The sequence below is a fragment of the Maylandia zebra genome, linkage group LG3 (genome assembly GCF_041146795.1).
Source record: "Maylandia zebra isolate NMK-2024a linkage group LG3, Mzebra_GT3a, whole genome shotgun sequence".
Taxonomy (NCBI): domain Eukaryota; kingdom Metazoa; phylum Chordata; class Actinopteri; order Cichliformes; family Cichlidae; genus Maylandia; species Maylandia zebra.
The window spans coordinates 41,293,266-41,315,585 of NC_135169.1; the positions used below are offsets into that span (position 1 = coordinate 41,293,266).

General features: G+C 39.4%; 1 protein-coding gene across 1 annotated transcript; it reads left to right on the plus strand.

Annotated features, from left to right (window-relative positions):
- The first annotated feature begins 309 nt into the window (after positions 1-309).
- On the plus strand, positions 310-22,108 carry gba3 (glucosidase, beta, acid 3). Its single transcript, XM_004554425.2, has 5 exons — positions 310-546; positions 1,684-1,908; positions 2,017-2,819; positions 20,102-20,225; positions 20,962-22,108. Exons 1-5 carry the CDS (start codon positions 492-494, stop codon positions 21,162-21,164), a joined length of 1,410 nt encoding a protein of 469 aa, XP_004554482.1. The 5' UTR covers positions 310-491; the 3' UTR covers positions 21,165-22,108.
- The last annotated feature ends 212 nt before the right edge of the window (positions 22,109-22,320 follow it).

A 22,320-nucleotide genomic window follows, 5' to 3' on the forward strand; every position in this document is an offset into this window, starting at 1 on the left:
ACCAAGCTGGCAACAGCCTTTGATTTTATCGCAACCCTCGACTCATTCTTGCGGTGCTTTCAGGTGCACCTCGGATTTCATTTCCTCATTTCTTAATCCCACATTCCTGCCCTAAATTTTGAACATGAAAAGACCGAATCCCGTGAACTAATGTGTTTTTGATTTATTATTATTTAATAACAGAATTAAGCTAGTATTACAGTAGTGGCATTGTCGAAAAAAGCAAAATCCAGCGAGATAATTATCCTCGGAGTTTCCCGTACTGGATGAAATCTTCTGTACGTGACTTACGAAACGTCACATCTCGCAGTAGTTCCTGGTCTGTGGACGTTAATGGCTGCGATGCCACATGAAACAAAAACAAAACAAAACAAAAAAACGTCCGCTTTGTAGGGAGACAAATCGCTTTGTGTATTAAATTTAAGAGAGATAAAAGCATAACGCGCTAAGATATAGGAACACCTTTGTTTCAGCGTCCTAATGCACAAAACATGTTCCCACGTGACTTTGCATGGGGAGCGGCGACGTCTGCGTATCAAATAGAAGGTATGTAAACAAGTTTTTGAATGGAGCAGTGATAACTGTTATGGAGCGGGAGAGAGAGGGGGTTTTTACACTCCGAGAACCTCTAATGTAATTCGCTTTACCGTGAATACTTTACTTGGTAAATATTGGCGCTATTGACTCTGTAACATGCTTTAAATGAGTGTTTGGTGAAACTTAAGCATGTGTAAAGAAATAGTAGCCATTGCACTGAATATATTGATGGAGATACAGATAAATGAAAATGTATTCATCATTTCCTCATTTGTTGTTTTGACATTAGTGTAACAGGGCATTTGGTCTAATGGAGATCTGGTGACTAAACGGGCCTTAAGTCTGTGATTCATATGATTTTCTTATTCACCAAACCATTCGGTGACCTGTATGGCCCATGCATCTATGCACTGTCATCATGGAAGCCAACAACCCCCCATGACGCTTTCATGCCCATGTGGACTGAAGAATATGGTTAAGGCTGGCTCATCTCTCACCACCATATTACTTTTTGTTTTCTGTGACACAGTCTGATCATATCCCATAATGCTATTGTCAGTCACCCGAGGAAGAATGGCTCCTTTTCTGGTTTTCAAAACTCGAATGCAACAAAAAACCCTGCCGCCTGTTTCCTTCTCCTAACCCCTGACCGGTTGCAGCAGATAGCTGCGCATCCCTGAGCCTGGTTCTGTCAGAGGTTTCTTCCTGTTAAAAGGCAGTTTTTCCTTCCTACTGTCACCATGTACTTGCTCATAGGGGGTTGTCTGATTCTTGGACATTTCTTTTTAGTATTGTAGGACCTTTACCTTACGATATAAAGCAGCTACACGCGACTGTTGTTGTGATTTTGTGGTATATAAATAAAACTAAGTTGAATGTGTTCTTCTGAACACTGTTTCCGACATTTACTTGTATTTCTCCCCACATTTTTTTGAGTTGTTCCTTACATTTGTCACTCATTTGGTACACATAAAAAAATATTGGCAGACTAATACAGTCTTTAACACACTTATGTAATTAGATGAATGTAAATAACCGCTAGAGTAGATGACGTCTTAGATGCTGTCACAATAAATTCACAGAGTGATATTTCTATATGTCAACACTTTACCTGTTTTTCTGAACAACCTTTACGCGGTCGTTCAGGTGGCTGGCAATCGGACGGCAAGGGACCGAGTATCTGGGACACATTTTGTCATGAGAAAGGCAGAGTGTTTGGGGACCAGAATGGAGACGTGGCCTGCAACAGCTATGAGCTGTGGGAGAAAGACCTGGAGTGTATCCAGCAGCTTGGGCTGACGCACTATCGCCTGTCTTTCTCCTGGGCCCGCCTCCTGCCTGATGGGACCACGCAACATGTCAATCAGAAAGGTATTTTCATAGACCTGAAACACACATGCTGGAATTAGATCCAGGCCTATTTGATGGCTTTAGGCAATTGTATCTCATTACCCATTTATGGCACTCTCTGTTCAACAGGTGTGCAATACTACAACAAAGTGATTGATGATTTGCTAACCTCAAATGTCTCACCGATGGTTACCCTTTACCACTTTGACCTGCCTCAAGCTCTGCAAGACCAGGGAGGCTGGAAATCACCTGGTATAGCCAGTCTCTTTGACAATTACGCTCAGTTTTGTTTCCAAACATTTGGGGACCGTGTCAAACTTTGGATCACTATCAATGAGCCACAAGTGTGCGCCAAACTGGGACACGAAGACGGCATCCATGCCCCAGGGTTAAAAGAGAAAGGCACTGCTGCCTACCTGGTAGGACACAACATGCTGCGGGCCCACGCCATGGCCTGGCACAGCTACAATTCTCGCTACAGGTCAGAGCAGAAAGGTGCCGTGTCTATTGCCCTCAACAGCGACTGGTGTGAGCCATTAAACCAAGGTTGCCCCAAGGACATTGCTGCTACTGAACGTGACCTTGCATTTAAACTGGGATGGTTCGCCTGGCCCGTGTTTGTTACCGGTGATTATCCAGAAATAATGAGATCTGCTATAGACGCTCAAAGTAGGAAGCTAGGATACAATGCAGCCTCAAGGCTCCCCAGTTTCTCCAAGGATGAATCTGCCATTCTGGGAACTGCCGACTTCTTTGCGTTGAACTACTACACGTCTCGCAAAGTCAAACCAGGAGGAGGTTGTGAAAAGATGTTGTGTATAAAGGGAGACCAAGATACAGAGGAAGTTTTGGATTCATCCTGGCCCATCAGTGGACTGTCCTGGCTGGCTGTAGTGCCAGATGGCTTGAGGAAACTCCTAAAGTACATTAAGGTAAAACTTTTTCCTAAAAATCTTTTTTTTTCTTTTGGTTACAGTCTGTGTGGGGCAGCCAATCAGAAGAAAGTTTCCTTAAAAAGTGGGGGGAGGGAGTATAAAGCGCTTGTTTCAGATAAATGATTGACTAAGATAATTCACCAGTCCCAGCATAACATAAATAAGGATTATTAGTGTGAATGCTTGAAAAGCATTCACAGTATTGTTATTCTAATCTTTATTATTATTATTATATATTCCGTACGTTTTTTGGCATCTCACTCCTTCAAAACCGTTCAACTTAGAAAAACCATTCAAACACCGTTAGATTCCTATTCTTTTGGACATGACTGCTTCTATTTTTCTCATTTTTAACATTTATATTTTTAATTTTATTCAACTTTATTCAACAAAAATTTCCCATGTATTTCAATGGGGAGACCCTTCAAATCCTCATTCAACTTACTCATTTTTAAACTCTTACTACTTCCACATACGTTCACATAGAGTCACCATTCAAACTTTAAAACGAAGACAAGACATTCAACTATTCAACTTGTATTTATCTTTTCAATATCTATTATACTTTTTCTTCAGTTCCAGTTTAAGTTTCATGATGTTTTTTCACCCGTTTCAGAGTTTATAATGGGTGTGTATGGGACGGAATGTTGGGGCTAGAGTGAGGCAGCTCAACTGCTAGAGTGAGAGGAGCAAAAAAATTAATCTTAAAATCTTTTTTAAAACTGCTGCTGTGTCCGCAGCGTTTGCTCTACAGGTATGATTTTACCCTGAAAACGTAGCCATGGCTGTCCTCTTTCATCCAATGTGTTTACTATTGTCCTAGGTGTTACGGTTCTTTCATAAATGTCACCAATGCACAGCCTCCTCCTTCCAACTCTTCCATAGACTCTAATGTTAAAATGGCTCAGAAGGTTCGTTTGAAAATCAGAAGAGCATGGTGTCTTTACACTGTCACCACGTCCATATAATAAACTCCACAGGCATGAAAACTGAGAATTCAGTAGACTAGAAGCTGCTGTCGCTCACGGTGAAAGAATTTTGTCAATACGACTTGTACTTTTAATTTGGGAACGATTTGTTTCGGCCTGACTTTTCTGTTCATTTTAAGCAGCAAAAGTGAGGTGCATGTCTGTGTCCGTGTGTATGGAGCCCTTGGGTGCAGTCACTATAGCAACCAGGCTCACACCTGCCTGCTTAACGAGCTCTGTCTCTCACTCTGCCAAGATTAAATCAAAAATGTGTGTTACATCTAAGCAGTTGTAGTAAGATTAACTTTTTCAATAGGTACAATAAGACAGGTTTGACAGGCTTTTGCCACAGATTAACAGTATGTCAGTAGTTAATATAGGCTAACTGAATAGAGCCCTGAATTATTGCCCTGTTAAATTCAAGTTGATTGTGTATTGGTGGACTTGTCTTCTCCACACAGGTTTTTCATACCTCGGCAGTTTTAGTCAGTTGATGACTTTAAAATAATCTTTTCTGACTGGATAATTAAAGCTCACAGCATCTACCTGTCTGTAGTGTATTTTCCCACATTTTAAATAATCGAATCTCATTTAATGTCTCTGTTTTTAGTCTGTATAGTTTATCTCCCCACGAATACGCTCAAAGTAGTCTTAAAATAAAATCCATAAAACAGTTCAAGATGACATACTTTTTATTTGCTAATTTAATGCCAGTTGCCCTCTTTCCTGAGTATAAGCGAATGAGTGACATAAAGAGAAAAAGTACCAATTTGTATGCTGGTGAGTCTTGTGTATTTTTTTCTCTGTCTCTCTATGACAGAGAAATATATATGCTCATTATTGATGTTCAAACTGATGCTCAAATTTCCAAGCACCACCTGAACGCCTCATCAGTCTTTAACTAATCACTGCACCAACTGCCGTCATTCCGCTTTGCTCTCTGCTGTGGTAAGTACAATACACTCAGTACAGCATTGTTTTAATTTTATGATGGTAAAAATACATGTTTGACATTTAAACTCACATATCAAGTCTTTTTAAAGTTCAACAGAGTTCAAAGAATAAAGAAAGCAAAAAAAGAATAACCTTTGCTACCATTTATATAGGTTTATGACTTTTGCTGTTAGCAGCAGTGCTAACGCTAGCTTCAATGCTAATGCTAGCTATAGTGCTAACACTAGCCTTAGCAGTTGTTAACTGACAAAAAGAATATTCTTGTGATATTCCTGTGATATTTATTGGCGGTCAGTGAGACAAAAGTAACAAATGAGATTTATTATTGCCATTGTGCCTCAGTTTTAACAGTAAGAGTACTTTATGACTTTTGCTGTTAGTAGCAGTGCTAATGCTAGCTTCGATGCTAATGCTAGCATCAATGCTAACGCTAGCTATAGTGCCAACACTAGCCTTAGCAGTTTTTAACTGACAAAAAGAATATTCCTGTGATATTCCTGTGATATTTATTGGCGGTCAGTGAGACAAAAGTAACAAATGAGATTTATTATTGCCATTGTGCCTCAGTTTTAACAGTAAGAGTACTTTATGACTTTTGCTGTTAGTAGCAGTGCTAATGCTAGCTTCGATGCTAATGCTAGCATCAATGCTAACGCTAGCTATAGTGCCAACACTAGCCTTAGCAGTTTTTAACTGACAAAAAGAATATTCCTGTGATATTCCTGTGATATTTATTGGCGGTCAGTGAGACAAAAGTAACAAATGAGATTTATTATTGCCATTGTGCCTCAGTTTTAACAGTAAGAGTACTTTATGACTTTTGCTGTTAGTAGCAGTGCTAATGCTAGCTTCGATGCTAATGCTAGCATCAATGCTAACGCTAGCTATAGTGCCAACACTAGCCTTAGCAGTTTTTAACTGACAAAAAGAATATTCCTGTGATATTCCTGTGATATTTATTGGCGGTCAGTGAGACAAAAGTAACAAATGAGCTTTATTATTGCCATTGTGCCTCAGTTTTAACAGTAAGAGTGCTAGTTCTACCAGCAGTGCTAACACTAACTGAAGTGCTAACGCTAGCAGGAATGCTAGCGTTAGCAGCGATGCTAAGGCTAGTAACAGTCTAACAGTAGCCTTATATAAGTACTTAAATAAATACTTCAGTTAATTAGTTTGAATTATAAAATGGCTGCTGTATCAGCTGGTGTGCTATATTACTCTATAATTACCCTGCTGACTATAAGTTCAGTGTATCATGTCGTGTGGGCTTTGTTTTTTTGTTAGTCTGATAACACTGTACAGACAACTAACATGTTATTTCTTGTCTTACACTTTCAGGAACTTGACTCACATCTGTGCTTTGCCTGGTAGGTGTGCACATACTGTTAGAGAAGTACACCAAAATTTTAAAAAAAGAGTCTGACTAATATAAGCTTTAAAGTGATGGGTTCAAACTTTGTGCTAGACCTTTTAAACACATTTTTATAATAAATACACATAAGTTCAGCTTAACAATTGGGCTAAAATATTTTTTTCGTACATTTTTGCACATTACATGTGATTAGTTAACAATTCACTCAATCATATTTGTATTTAAAAATATTATTGCTGAATTTAATTAAATATTTATTCTTTTAAAAAGTGCCAAATTGTGCAACTTTTTGCACATGGCAGCCGACAACAGTTTAGCTTGAATATTTGTTTTGTCCTTTTTCAGTAGTCACAATTAGTTCATACAATTACCATGTGATATAATTTTATTAAAATTATTATTTTTTCTTGTTTTTTGTTCACAGTGTGCAGAAGAAGAACAAGGACCAGATCTCCAGTCTTCTATCTCACATCCCAACCCCCCAACCCCTCTATCTTCTGTCCTACTCCACCTGTTGTCTCTGCCTTCTTTCCATCTGTATTTCACCCTGTGGTTTGTGAGAAATTTTGCCAAACCAAGAATCTTATTGCGGTTTGATTTAAAGCCGCGTCTCTCCTGCTCTGTCTGTTCTCTCTGCTAAATTTTCTCTCTACCTGTTTTTCACTCTTTGGCTTGCTGCTGAAAAATGCACAAGCCAATAAAGCAATAAAGAGTGCATATTTTGCCTCAACCTGAGAACAAACTGAACAAACAAAGAAAACTCTGCGGTTTGATTTAAAGCCGTGTCTCTCCTGCTCTGTCTGTTCTCTCTGCTAAATTTTCTCTCTACCTGTTTTTCACTCTTGGCTTGCTGCTGAAAAATGCCAAGCCATTAAAGCAATAAAGAGTGCATATTGCCTCTACCTGAGAACAAACTGAACAAATAAAGAAAACTCTAATTCACGGTTTGATTGTGATTTCCCAGCCGTGTTTCTCCTGCTCTGTCTGTTCTCTCTTCTAAATTTTCTCTCTAGCTGTTTTTCACTTTGCGCTTGCTGCTAAGTTGTGCCAAGCCAATAAAGAGAGTGCATATTATTCTCTCGACTGACAAACTGTCAAACAAACAAAGACATCTGTTTCTGAGAAATAAAAACTGAAATATAAAGACAAAGAAAACATCTCCTGCTCTGTGCCACTCTTATTTTATAAACATATTTTCTAAAGACTAAGAGAAACACTTGTGTAAAAATGCCAAGGAAGCAGAAAAAGTCACAAGCTGCAAAACAACGCTGGAAGAAGTTCCATGAGTTTCATGAAGTACCAACATGTGAACAAGCTGAGTGTGATTTTCCTCAGAGCTCTGCAGAAGACTTTGTGTCTGCAAAGACCAATGCTGATGGTGTGAAACAGGCAGGTCAACATGTTCCTGCACATGTACAACAGGTATCCTATGCAGATGCTGTAAAGATTGGATTGCAGCATGAATTTAATGATCATCAGGTAAACCATAGAGACCAACCTGAGGTGTCAAGTGCCCCACAGGTGGGTTATGCTGATATTGTAAAAAGAGGCCGTCACAGTGATGTGGCAGGACCATCTCATGCAGAAAGAGTGAACTTTGAAAACCAGCCCTCTGTTACACATATCTGTGCATCTCACAGCCAGGCTCATCCCAAATATGGAGACTCCAGAAACAAGCAGTGCACATGTAACTCACTCACATTTCTTGCTTTCCTTCATGAGAATGATAACATGACTACAGCTGACCTTAATCTGGTCTTGGATAAAGGTGATGTGATGTACAAAGAGGCCAAGAAAAGATTTCCTAAAAATATTCATTTGGCTACCGATGAGCTGCCAGACAAAGTTGATGCTCGCAGGTCTATGTATCATGTCGACATGACACAGCCTTCCCGGTATGGGACATTTGAAGAACCTCCAGAGGAGGCAGTAGATACCTTTCTGAGCTTAGAAGCAGGACTGAGCTGCCTGTTGTCAGATGTGCAGTATGCCTTACTGATTATGAGTGGATTGTGTATCGCAGTGTTCAGATCCACATCGGGCAAATATGGTTTCTTTGATCCACACTCCAGAACAGCCAGTGGTCTTCCTCTAGCACTATGGTCACGTGATCGTGGTACGGCTGTGATGGTGAAATTCACACTCCTCAGTGACATGATTAAGAGACTCCAGGATTCTTATGAAATGATGGCGATATCACCTTCTTGTAACTATGAACTGAAGCCTGTGCAGTTCTACAGTATGAGCACAGTCAACCTGAGTGATACTATCACAGACACAGTCTGCAGACCAACAGCTGCCACTGCTGTGGCACCTACTCACTCTGATACAACTGTTGATGAAGCAAACTCCTCTTCTCCAAGGAGAAACACAACCACTGATCTTACTGAGATCTCTCCAATGTCTGTTTGTACACCACTGGAGAAACAACAAGAAGTCCGTATGACTCAGTTCACATCACACGAAGCTCCTCAAAATGAATTTACTTTTATAACTACCAAAGAACTATCGAGTGACTTTAATTTCCTTCCATCAAATGATGTTTTTTCCTGTCAGTCAAGGACTGCAATAAAAAATGGTGCTAACTGTGATCTTTCTGATACAGTTATACAAAAAATCTATAAACTGACAAAAGTTAATAAACAGCAAAGGCGCAAAATGAAAAGAAGATTAATGGCATCAGACAAACCAAGAAATCAGAGAAAAGAAAACCAAAAAAGGAAAGAACGACAAAAGTATGCTTCAAACAAAGAGTACAAAGAAAAGAAGAAATCTTCTACAAGCGAGGCATATAAAAACAATCCTGAAGTTAGACAGAAACATCAACAATATATTAAAAGACGTTACTGTGAAAATGCTGAATTCAGAAAGAAACAACAACAATATATTAAAAGACGCTACTGTGAGAACGATGAATTCAGAAAGAAACAACAACAATATATTAAAAGACGCTACTGTGACAATGCTGAATTTAGACAAAAACAAAAAAACTATATCACTAAAAGGTATCAAGAGAGCCCAGATTTCAGAGAGAGACAGAGATCTCGAGTGACTCAGCGTTATGCACGTGATAACGCATTCAGAGTAAGACACAGACAACTAATGAAACAACTAATGCGAGACAGGTATCAAAGTAATCTTGCCTTCAGGATTATGCACAATATGAGATGTGCAATGAAAATAAAAAGGAAATACAGATGGGTGAACAGACAAACCCAAGAGAGTGACAACAGTGTGATTAACGAGGCCATATCTGTGTTCAAATCACAAATCAAAGCTGGACCATCATACCCATGTACTGTATGTTTCAAGGCTTCATTTCCAAACCAAGTACGACCCTGCAGAAGGTCAAATTATGTCAAAAACCCACATGTAGTTACAACATGTTTGACAGGAAAGTTTGTTCATGTTTGTGATGAAAACTGCAGAAATGAGCAGTGCAATGTTCCCGATGAGAGAAAGAGAGAGTGGATTTGTCACACCTGCCACGATCATCTTAAAAATGGATCCATGCCAGCACTTGCTGTTGCCAATAAGTTGGATCTTGCTGATATTCCAGCTGAACTGTCTGATCTCAACATACTGGAGAGACATCTCATAGCCAAGTGCATACCATTTGCCAAGATCATTCCTCTTCCCAAAGGCAGACAAAGAGCAATTAGAGGAAATGTGGTCTGTGTCCCATCAGAGGTACAGGAAACTGTTGAAACACTACCTCGATTGAGAATTAATTCTCAGGTCATGAGAATAAAACTGAAGAGACGCTTGTCTTACAAAGGTCATCAGCTGTTTCAGACTGTAAGCTGGTCTAAACTTGTGCAAGCACTGCATAAACTCAAGCAGATTCATCCACAGTATAAGGATGTGAGCATCAGAGATGATGCTGAGCTGTGTGATCCAACTCTTCCTGATGAAGATGATGAGGATGATGATGATGAAAACATGAATGAGGACGATTATGATGAGGCTGATTTAATGGAAATTGACAGCTGTGAGAAAAATGCACTGAGTGAAGCACAAAATATAAATGAACAGGACATTGACATGTTACCCTGTGATGGTGAACAATCGCATGAACAGATGAGAGATGATTCAGAGCAAGCAGATGGACTGACTAATGGTGGTTTTGCACTCGAGTCCTGTTTGCAGCCCCCTGATGTGGCTGAGGAGATATTATGTTTCAGTGAAGGAATCTACTCTGTTGCTCCTGCAGAGAGAAACAATCCAATAAGTTTTTTCAAAACACCTAAACTGGAGGCCATGGCCTTCCCTGTGCAGTTTCCTACAGGCCAAAACACACTTGATGAAAGAAGGCTGATCAAAGTATCCCCCAGTGGGTATTTCAAATCAAGACTTTTCTGCATTGATGATCGTTTTGCCAAAGACACAAACTATTTGTTCTTTGCACAGTTTGTGACTGAAATACACTTGGCTACATCCAGCATGACAGTACAGTTAAGGAAGGCAAAGCCTCTGACCAGAGATGGTAGAAAAATAACCTCAGGCATGTTACAAGATAAACATGAGGTGGAGAAACTGGTGCGAAATAAAGATGCAGTGAGATTCATGCAGCCTCTGAGAGGAACCCCAGCCTATTGGGAGAAAACAACAAGAGATCTTTTTGCCATGATCAGACAGTTGGGAACTCCCACGTTCTTTTGCACATTTTCAGCTGCTGAAATGCGCTGGCCTGAAGTGATCGAGGCAATAACAAGGCAGCAAGGTGAACAAGTGAATTTTGAAGGACTCGACTGGTCAGCAAAGTGTGACATCCTGAGAAGCAATCCTGTCACAACAATGCGCATGTTTGACAAGAGAGTTGAAGCATTATTCAGAGATTTACTCTTATCTCCCGCAGAGCCACTTGGCAAAGTCATTGACTACTTTTACAGAGTTGAGTTTCAGCACAGAGGAAGCCCACACATACACTGTCTCCTGTGGGTAGAAGGTGCTCCTGTGTTTGAGGAGGATGATGAGCAAACTGTTGTTGATTTTATAAACAAATACATCACAGCTCAGCTGCCTGATCCACATAAACAACCCGAACTGTACAAAAAAGTAACAGAAGTGCAAAAACACAGTAAGAACCACACAAAGACGTGCTTTAGGAGTTTAAGCTCCGGGTGCCGTTTTGGTTTTCCCAAACCACCCTGCAATGAGACAATGATCACAAGACCCAGTGAGGATGATGCACTGGAAGTAGAAACGGCAAAGAACAAGCTCAGACCACTGAACCAGCTGCTGAATGAACCTGAAACTGCTTCCATGAGTTTAGAGCAGCTCTTGGAAAGATGCAAGTTGACACATGCAGAATATCAGAGATACCTGAATAAAATGAACATGAGGAGTACGATCATACTAAAGCGTGATCCAAAAGACTCTTGGATAAATGGCTATAATCCACATCTGCTTGAAGCCTGGAACAGTAATATCGACATAAGCTTTGTTTTAGATGCTTTCGGCGCTGCAAATTATTTAATGAAATATATATCAAAAAAAGAGGGCGGGCTATCTGAGTACCTGAAAACTGTCATTGAGAACTCCAATAAGGACAGTGTAAATGAGTGCGATGAAATGAGAGCCGTCATGCAGGCATATTCAAAGAAGCGAGAGATCAGTGCACAGGAGTGTGTTGCTCGTGCATGTGGTCTTCACATGAAGCAATGTTCACGTGCTGTAATATTCATACCAACTGATGATAATCCTGTGAAAATGAGTCGTCCCCTGTCAGTTCTGGACAACACAACACCTGAGTCTTCCAATGTTTGGATGACATCTTTGAATGACAAATACAAAGCCAGACCTGAAACACCAGAGTATGAGGAGATGTGCATGGCAGACTTTGCTGCTACTTGCAGGATTGTCTATGGCCAACAGAAAAAAGGTAAAGATGTTTTGCCCCTTCTCAATGAGATGGGGTTTGTGCAAAGGCGCAAAAACAATAAGCCTGCTATCATCAGATTTCACCGCTGCTCACAAGAAAAACATCCAGAGCAATATTACGGAAGACTGCTTAAACTGTACCTTCCTCATCGTTCAGACCACGAACTGAAAACACCATCGTTGCCAACCTATCAGGCTTTCTATGGTGCTGGCTGTGTACAGCTGCCAGGTACTGACCGTCTTGAGTACGTGCAACACATTGTCAAAAGAAACAGAGAAAAATATGAGAAAAACAGTGAGGAGATCGAGAGCGCTGTTGAGGAATATGAGCAGAACAGAGGTGTGACTGACGAATGGTGTAATCTGGCACCTGAATCAGATCTCGTAAGGTTGCCACTTGTTGAACAAGAAAGAGAGCGAGACAATGAAAATGAACAGGAAGATGTGCCCGACTACAGCCGTCAGGCTGATGCTTCAACAGAAGTCAGAGCCATCAGGGAACCCCCTACTATTGATCCCACATTGTTACGTCAGATGTTTCAGAATCTGAACAAGAAGCAAGCCTGCATATTTTATGCAGTTAGAGACTGGTGCATTAAAAGAGTCTGTGCTCTAAATCCAGAGCAGTTTTTCTTTTATATTAATGGTGGTGCTGGAACAGGAAAATCACATCTTATCAAATGCATCTACTCAGAAGCATCTAAGATACTGAGCAAAGTGCCCAGATATGCAGACGACGTTGACATATCAAAACCCACTGTCCTGTTAACTGCTTTCACTGGGACTGCAGCTTTTAACATTTCTGGAACAACACTGCATTCTCTTCTCAAGCTGCCTAGAAGCTTAAAACCTCCCATTCAGGGACTTGGCAATCAGCTGGATGAAGTCAGATCAGAACTTTTGAATGCTGAAATAATCGTCATTGACGAAGTGTCTATGGTGTCAAGACATCTCTTTGCATATGTAGATGCAAGACTCAAACAGATCAAAGGGACTCGGAGACCCTTTGGAGGCATGTCAGTCATTGCTGTCGGAGACTTCTATCAGCTACCCCCAGTGCGACAGTCTAAACCTCTCTGTGTGCACGACCCGTCCGAGATCGACCTGTGGCGGGAGCATTTTCAGATGATCACTCTGACTGAGATTATGCGTCAGAAAGATGATGTTGTCTTTGCTGAGATGCTGAACAGAATTCGTGTAAAAGGAAAGTTGGATGAGCTTTGCGAAGCAGATAGAGATTTGTTGTTACAGGCCATAACTGAACCAGCCCATTGTCCGACTGATGCATTGCACATTTTTGCAACTAATAAAGAAGTGGATGCACACAACTCTTCAACACTGGCTCTGCTCCACACTCATATCATTGACATCCATGCAGATGATTATAGAAAAGATCCTAGAACTGGCAGAATGGCACTTCAAGACAGACCGTTGAAAGGAGGTAAAAACGAGTTACCAGACACACTGAAAGTTGCAGAAGGAGCTCGTGTCATGCTCACCAGAAACATTGACATACAAAATGGTTTGGTTAATGGAGCTTTTGGAAAACTACTTAGAGTAGTTCACTCTGAAAACGACCAACACATCATCAAGCTTGGACTTAAAATGGATAATGAGACATCTGGAAAGAATAACCGCACACCAGCAGACGACATGGTGTACATTGAGAGAGCAGAGGAGAATCTGAAGCAGAAAGGAGTGGTACGAAGACAGTTCCCAGTGAAGCTGGCCTTTGCATGTACAATACATAAGGTACAGGGTATGACAACTACATCAGCTGTTGTCTCTCTTAAGAGCATTTTTGAGCCCGGCATGGCCTACGTAGCTGTCAGTAGAGTGACGTCTCTCAGTGGACTGTATCTTCTTGATATGGAGGAGAAAAAAATATTCACCAACCCAGAAATCACTGCAGCACTTGAGAACATGAGACAAGCCAACCTTGATGACATGATGCCTCTTCTACACGTGAGACAAACCCTCAGCAGGTCAGAGGTTTTCACCATTGTTCATCATAATACAGAGGGACTGCCAGCTCACATTAATGACATCAAAAGTCACCATGAATTGTGTCTAGCAGATGTTTTGTGCCTAACAGAAACACACCTGCGGGGCTCTTTTGTCGCAGAGAGTCTCCACTTGGAAAATTACAATTTGTTCAAACGCAACAGACACCTGTCCTACACAAACTTTCCCCAGATGGCAAACAGAAGTGGTGGTGGAGTTGCTGTTTATGTGAAAAGTGACATTCAAGTGCATGAAAAACAGTACATCCATAATGTAACTGACCTTGAATTTCTGGCTTTAAAGGTTGAAGCACCAGTCAGTGCTCTGATTGCAGTTGTATACAGACCTCCAGACTACACTCTGAGGCCATTCCTGAAAAACCTGGTAAGCCTATTAGACTCATTGGAGATCATGGACTGTCATCCCATCATAGTTTGTGGTGATTTTAATGAGAATGTTTTATCCAGTGCAAACAAACCAATCATGGAGTTGTTTGAGTCTAGGGGATACGCACAGGTCATCACTGCCCCTACCACAGAGAAGAACACACTGCTTGACCTTATTTTCATTTCTCAGCCAGATCGATGTCTCCATTCTGGAGTCATGAAGACATACCATAGTTACCATGACCCAGTATACTGTGTATTGTCCTGTGATGATTCATGATCTAGATCTTTGAATACAGTAAGTAATTTCTATATTTTTGAATGACTTAAGAAAGTAGAGCGATATTTAAAAGTTGACGCTCTGCATTGCAGTATAATGGTTGAATTGTTTACATAAAATACAATTACATGAATTAAGTAATGATATCAGTAAAAGATGACAATTTTATTTATCACAGAAAATCTAAAATTCACTAACAGTAACCTATAAATGTTAGAAAAATCAAATATAGCAGTTTAAAATGAATAGTGTAGGCATATCCTCTCTGCAGCCAGGCTTCAACATCCTGCCAGGCTGCCCCAGTCTCACTGTGGCTGGGAGGGAGGGAGGGTGGACCAGAGGATTGCCTACACAACACATAAATGTTCAACAGCTTCTTCATTGTTTCTGAGAGAACAATAATGACTAAAGGTTGCTTTTTAAACAAACAAACAAACAAACAAACAAACAAACAAACAAACAAACAAACAAACAAACAAACAAACAAACCTAATTACAGCAATAATGACAGTTAAGCCACTTTATGTGTGCCTCTATTTTGAAATACTATTTACAAAAATGTTATTATTTTGGTTTGTTATAAACTTTAAACTTTTTCAAAAGTATACGATTATATTTTTGGACAAATTTTTCTATGAAACATAAATTTTTATGAGCTTTTATCATGTTTCTGGCCAGTGCAATCATCAGGGTGGGTCTGGGTTGATAACTGCACATTTCTGGCCAGAAATGTTTCAGCAGTGTTACATATGTAGTACATATGTAGCACTTGCTTTCTGTTACCAGCTGATACCCTACATTTGTATAGACATTTGATGGTGTGAGGTTGGGGAGTTGAGTGGGAGGGGGGGGGAGGGTACGGTGGGAGTTGAGGGGGGGGGGGGGGGGTTTCCTTTCCTGTTAGGTTTCCTTTTTTTTTCTTTTTTTTTTTTAAGCAAGACACAGTCCTCCTGTGTCTTCTCCAAGCTTCACATGTAAAATCCAACAATGTGAAGCACATAGCAGCCAGAAACTGTAATGCCACAGATCAGAGAAACTTCATCATCACCATCTTCATCGCCGTACGATCAGAGCGTGAGACTTCACATCTGGAGCACAGGAGAGATTCTGTGATAAGTCCTCCTTCTAGCTTGTCCCACAAGCAGTCGGTGAGATTTACTCACAACAAAAAGGGTTAATGACATAATTTCCATGAAAACATGTATTCATTCTTTGTAAAGTGTTTAAATTGTGTTTTCACTTGACCTTAGGAGTGTTAGAGTGTATTGTAATGTCTGTACTCAGGTGTTTCCCTCTGTGATCCATCCCCTTCAGAGCTGCGACACTCAGGACTGAACAGACTGCACAGTTTCTGTGACTGAGCCTCCAAAACACCTTCTTTGAAACCACTCATGATAGAAGGGCTTTATATTTGCAGCAGCACTACTACAGGTATTCAGTTTATTACAGGATGTGTTTGTTTCTTAGGACCAGCTCTGAGTGCACACTACCTAACATATACACCTTTCTGTTCATTACAAACCAACTACTCTGGATCATACGGCCAGTTGGCAGGAATGTTGCTGCAGGAAAACATCCCTGGAGATCACCATCATTGTCAGACTGACTGTGCCTCCTCTGTGCAGTGTCAAGATCCTCCCTAAATGAGTGTGTAAGTTAACATTTTCATTATTTTATTCCCTTTGACAAGACAAGTATCACTGATATTTACATTTACAACTACATATTCCTGTTTTCTGCTCTTCTTTTAAAGTCCTCAGCTATCCTGCTTCTGTGCTGCTTGCCACACATCAAACACTGGCCGGATGACAGGGAGGATCCACTCTGAAGTCACTGGACATGATGAGGATCATATGGGACTTTATAGTTTCACAGAAACGTTGTGCTCTGTGATTACAGGTTTTAAATGGACATAATGACGGCCTCTCTCTGATCAACAGGCTAAAGGATTGTTTTCATTGTTAGTGCTCTGTACAATGTATGCTTATTTAGTATTTCATCACAGAGCAAACCTTTATTTATTTAACATATTTTTATTTTGTTTTAATGTTGAATTAACTGTGGGGATTTTTTTTAAGTGGGCACTCGGGATGTCATATGACCAGAAATGTGGTAACTGGAATTCAACTTTATGGATGAAAAAATCTGCTAAGAACAAAACACACACAAAACCCCCCAAGAAAATTCTAATTCATTCCATGTAATCCAATCTAAAACATTTTAAACTGCTGAACAGCAACACAAACAGTGTTAAAAAACAGTGTTAACAGAATGATTATGATGAGTTTGTACCAAAGTTTCAGGTCACATGGCACACCTAGTGTGTAGTGTGGAGTATCAGCTGGTAAGTATAGGTTTTTCATATTTGTGTCCTTAGAGTTCAGATAGATAAAGCCTCGTGTATAATAATTAGTCATAACCACAACTCAAAGTCAGGGACTAACTAAATTTGGGACTTTGTGTCTGAGCCCAGGTTAAAACAATGTGTAAAAAAGCATTTAGTGGCATGGCTGAACAATGCTGTAAACTATTGATCCTTATTTATCCATGTTCACAAAAAGGACTAATGTGCTTATTTGATTATTTGCATGTGTTAAACTGTGTCACCACCTTACGCTTTCATTTGAGTTTACTCAAAATTCTCTATACAGTTCTCTTTTACCACTGTGTGGACTCTGTTTACATTAAAACATAAAGAAGAATGAGTAATAAAAAGATGTGTAGACAGATTAAGTAGACCGATAGAAACAGCTGTTCAGCCATGTTCTAAGAAACCAACACAATTTAAAGGTTCAGGATTGTGGTTTTAAAAGTTGAATTTTCATGTATTTCATTAGTTATTTAATTTAGTTATTTTTATTTATTCTACTAGCCCTTTTCAGAAAGAAGCTCTAAAATATGACTTAAGATTTTTATGTTATTTTCTATGACATACAAAACAAATTGATGTATGTAATACTATTAAACATGATATACACATGTGTACATGTCTGAAAAACATTATGCTGTATATTAAAGTTTGTATTTTCTCCAGAATTTTTGTTCATCTTTTAAGTTCATTTCAGTTAGAAGAATTTGAACGTTTAATATTCATTCAGAGGTTTTCTGACTCTAAATTTTCTTTTGTCATTACTCATCATTTTATTATTTACATTTTAAACATGTTTAGCTTTTTTCCAACTTCTTCTGTGTGAACATCAGCTTCCAAAAGTTCTGCACTTTTGTTTTCAGGTTAAAAATTCTGTATTTTCCAGCTCGTTCAGAATTTTTTTTTTAACTTAACATTCAGCAATTAATTCATTTCAGTGCATACATTCAGATTCAAGCATTCACACTGCAGTTTCTTCAGAAAATGCACTTTCTAGTTATTAGTGTGAATGCTTGAAAAGCATTCACAGTATTGTTCTTCTAATCTTTATTATTCCGTTTTATCTATTCCGTACGTTTTTTGTACTCCTACTCCTTCAAAACCGTTCAACTTAGAAAAACCATTCAAACACCATTAGATTCCTCTTCTTTTGGACATGACTGCTTCTACTTTTCTCATTTTTAACATTTATATTTTTAATTTTATTCAACTTTATTCAACAAAAATTTCCCATGTATTTCAATGGGGAGACCCTTCAAATTCTCATTCAACTTACTTATTTTTAAACTCCTACTACTTCCACATACGTTGACATAGAGCCACCATTCAAACTTTAAAACGAAGACAAGACATTCAACTATTCAACTTGTATTTATCTTTTCAATATCTATTATACTTTTTCTTCAGTTCCAGTTTAAGTTTCATGATGTTTTTTCACCCGTTTCAGAGTTTATAATGGGTGTGTATGGGACGGAATGTTGGGGCTAGAGTGAGACAGCTCAACTGCTAGAGTGAGAGGAGCAAAAAAATTAATCTTAAAATCTTTTTTAAAACTGCTGCTGTGTCCACAGCGTTTGCTCTACAGCCATCATTTTACCCTCAAAACGTAGCCATCGTTGTCCTCTTTCATCCAATGTGTTTACTATTGTAATATGTGTTATGGTTCTTTCGTAAATGTCACCAATGCACAGCCTCCTCCCTCCAACTCTTCCATAGACTCTAATGTTAAAACGGCTCAGAAGGTTCGTTTGAAAATCAGAAGAGCATGGTGTCTTTCCACTGTCACCACGTCCATATAATAAGCTCCACAGGCATGAAAACTGAGAATTAGGTAGACTAGACATTGCTGTCGCTCACGGTGAAAGAATTTTGTCAATACGACTTTTACTTTTCATTTGGGAGCGATTTGTTTCGGCCTGACTTTTCTGTTCATTTTAAGCAGCAAAAGTGAGGCGCATGTCTGTGTACGTGTGTATGGAGCCATTGGGTGCGGTCACTATAGCAACCAGGCTCACACCTGCCTGCTTAACGAGCTCTGCCTGCCACTGTACCAAGATCCATCTTAAGCACTTCTCTTTCAACTGCTGCTGTGTCCACAGTGTTACAGCCATCATTTTACCCTCAAATTGTCGCCATTATTGTTCTCTTTCCAACACCGTGTCTTTCAAAGCTCAGGCATTTAAACTTTTTAAACTGTGTGGATCAAAGTGGAGGGATCACATTTGAGTCATTCAGTGATTCAAAGAATATGACCTTTTAATATTCATTCAGATGTTTTCTGACTCTAAATGTTCTTTTCTCATTTCTTAGGGTTTTCTAATTTACATTTAAAACATTTTCAGTTTTTTTCCAACTCCTTCTTCTGTGTAACCTTCAGCTTTTAGCAGTTCAGCACCTTTGTTTTCAGGTTAAATTCGTTTTTTTTTTTGTTTTTTTTTATCTCATTCAATATTTTTAACTCAAAATTCAGCAATTAATTCATTTCAGTGCATACATTCAGATTCAAGCATTCACACTGCAGTTTCTTCAGAAAATGCACTTTCTAGTTTTAAACTGTGAGCCATGCACAGCTACTGCAGTAGAGTCCAAAAATGTAAAAATGCACAATTTTACGCTAATATATTACACTAAAAATAACCCAAACCAAGGGCCGACCAAATCTTTTCATTACAGTTTGGATTCACCTTGCGGAAAAGTAAAGTCGGTGCTCAAAATGAATTGACCAGCAACAAGATAGATCACCTTCAACCGTACGAGGAGAACACTGGCATTTGTTTAGTGTCTCACTATTGATTTTGCATGCAGCAATCTCTTTTCGACACCTCCAGAAACACACTGATGCTTCATTAGTGCTGTCACATTGAATGAAACAGTTACTTTGCTGAAAAGTGTTTGCAAACGAGCAATTTCCTGCTGTTGTGACTTGTCACACGCCATTAGTCTGAGCCTGGCACCGTTGAAACGCAGCTGAACGGCACACTGTAGACCAATCTGTCTCCCCCTGGAATGTCTGACAGGCTGTGATGCCTTGTTTGACAATAATATTTGCCCTATGACTTTGCAGGACACTTTTAACAACCCGGCGATCTACATTACAGAGAATGGTTTCTCTCAGGTGGGGCCACTGCAGATCGAGGATGCCCAGCGCTGTATGTATTACAAGGACACCATCTCAGAAGTGGCAAAAGGTAATGGCTAGTAAATCGGGACTGCATAAATCCTGCGTATTTAAAAAATTAAAAGCATGCGAATCGGGAAAATAATGGTTAAAATATCATTTTAATTCTGCAGCTTCTCCAAATTGACAAATTTAGTCTTGTTTAAAACAAAAAACATTTAATTGGTTTGATGTACCTTTAATCTTCTTGCTATCATTTATCATAAATTTGGTTTCCAAAGACTGTTTGTGTTGTATCAAAAGGTTTTTATTTACCTCACTTTCAAAGAGGGGTACCCAGTGCGGTAAAGTTAATACTTGTTTCATTACCATTTCATTTCAGATGCCTTTGACAGCGACACTATAGATACAAGCGTTACACATACGTCTGTGTGTATCTTACGCATACGTTGCTTCTGCTAATCAATTTTTAGCGCATTAACACTTTGGGGTCACGGGAATGTGTTGTGATTCAGATCTGTGAGTAAGTGTTCAGCGACAGCGACGCCAACTGATTACTTTTATGCAATGAATATGTCGTTTGCAAAGAGAAAGATAAATACACGCGTCTTTATTATCCATCTGTTTGATGTTTATGAACAGCAGTTTTTGCTATATCTACTTTTTATAATGAAGATATAAATGAGTGGACCTAGTAAACAGGTTTTTGCTAGTACTTTAGAATGATCCTTTTGTCACATATCATGATACTAGTCATGGTTTAATTAGATGGCTCTATGTAACTCCTTTCTTCTGTCCTTGTATAGCTATACAAGAAGATGGGATCAACGTCCGTGGATATTTTGCATGGTCTCTGATGGATAACTTTGAATGGGCCGATGGATTCAGCGTTCGTTTTGGCTTGTTCCACGTGGACTTCAGTGATTTGAAGCAGAGTCGAACTCTGTACCAATCTGGACGGGAATATGCAAAAATCATCTCAAAATCCCGATCTGGCCAGTCTAAATAAGAGTAGCTGGAAAAAATGTGCGTTACTATGTGAATTATGAACATGCTTTTGCTTTCAAGAACTGGAGTCAAGAATCCAGATTTATTTTGGATTTGAAGTATTGCCTATGAATTTTTTTGTAGTTTAACAAAAACAGCTGGTGAATTGTCTCAGGAGTATAATTTCTCACTCGCCTTTATGATGTGAAGACAGGGACAAAATAAGGTTATGTTAATTCAGTGGTATTTAAATCGGTATTCTATCCTGCCGAATCCCAACTCATTGCAGGTAAGGAAGGTTTATACAGAACCAGCGAGCTGTAAGGCCCTGCAATTGCTTCATGGGGCTGGAGAAGAACTTATGAAGAAGCCAACAATAATAATGGCATTATCACTGTGAATGACTTTATTGTGCGTACATGTATTATGTGAAAGCTGACCTGTTCTGGCGGTCTGTTTACATATTTAAGATCTTATCTTTAGCTTAAATCTACCAGCAAGAGTCACGTGACTGGAATCTGCGAGATATCTTGCATTAATGTCTTGAATTGTTCTCTGAATAGTTGTGATTCACTAAAAGGTTGAAGGTCTGTAGCTGTAGTGACACAGGTATGGGAAAACATGCTCAGCAGTTTCACTTTGTGATGTGAAAGGCTGTTTCCTGTTTACAGACGTAACGGACACAGTGCACATGCCCACATGACGATAACAGTACCTGAGGAATGACAGAGAAACCACAGTTGCATTCCTTACAATTGCAGGCAATTTTAAAGCGCTATAAGCAGTGTCAGTATGAGCAATAATGTGATTATATCAATGAAAGCAGTGGTTTTATGACCGCAAATTGTCTCAGTGAGCTCACTGAAGACGGTGTCGAGACAAAGGAACGCGCGGAAATAAAGCCTTTTTCAGTGACACATCAAAGCCCATAGCTTCCATTTATTTGGAATAAAGACTGATTGAGCAGATGCTTCACTTCTTTGACAAGATTAAACAAATACCGTAGTTTAGCTGCTGTGGGGGAAACAGGTATAATTAGTAACCCCTTTTCTAACCACCTGCCCTATGAATGGAAAGGATGCGACATAAGACAAAATGCAGTACTCATCTTAGTTATGATAATGTCATCTGGGTGCATAAAGAGCATTTCAGCACACTCAGAAGGCGTGCCAGCTGAA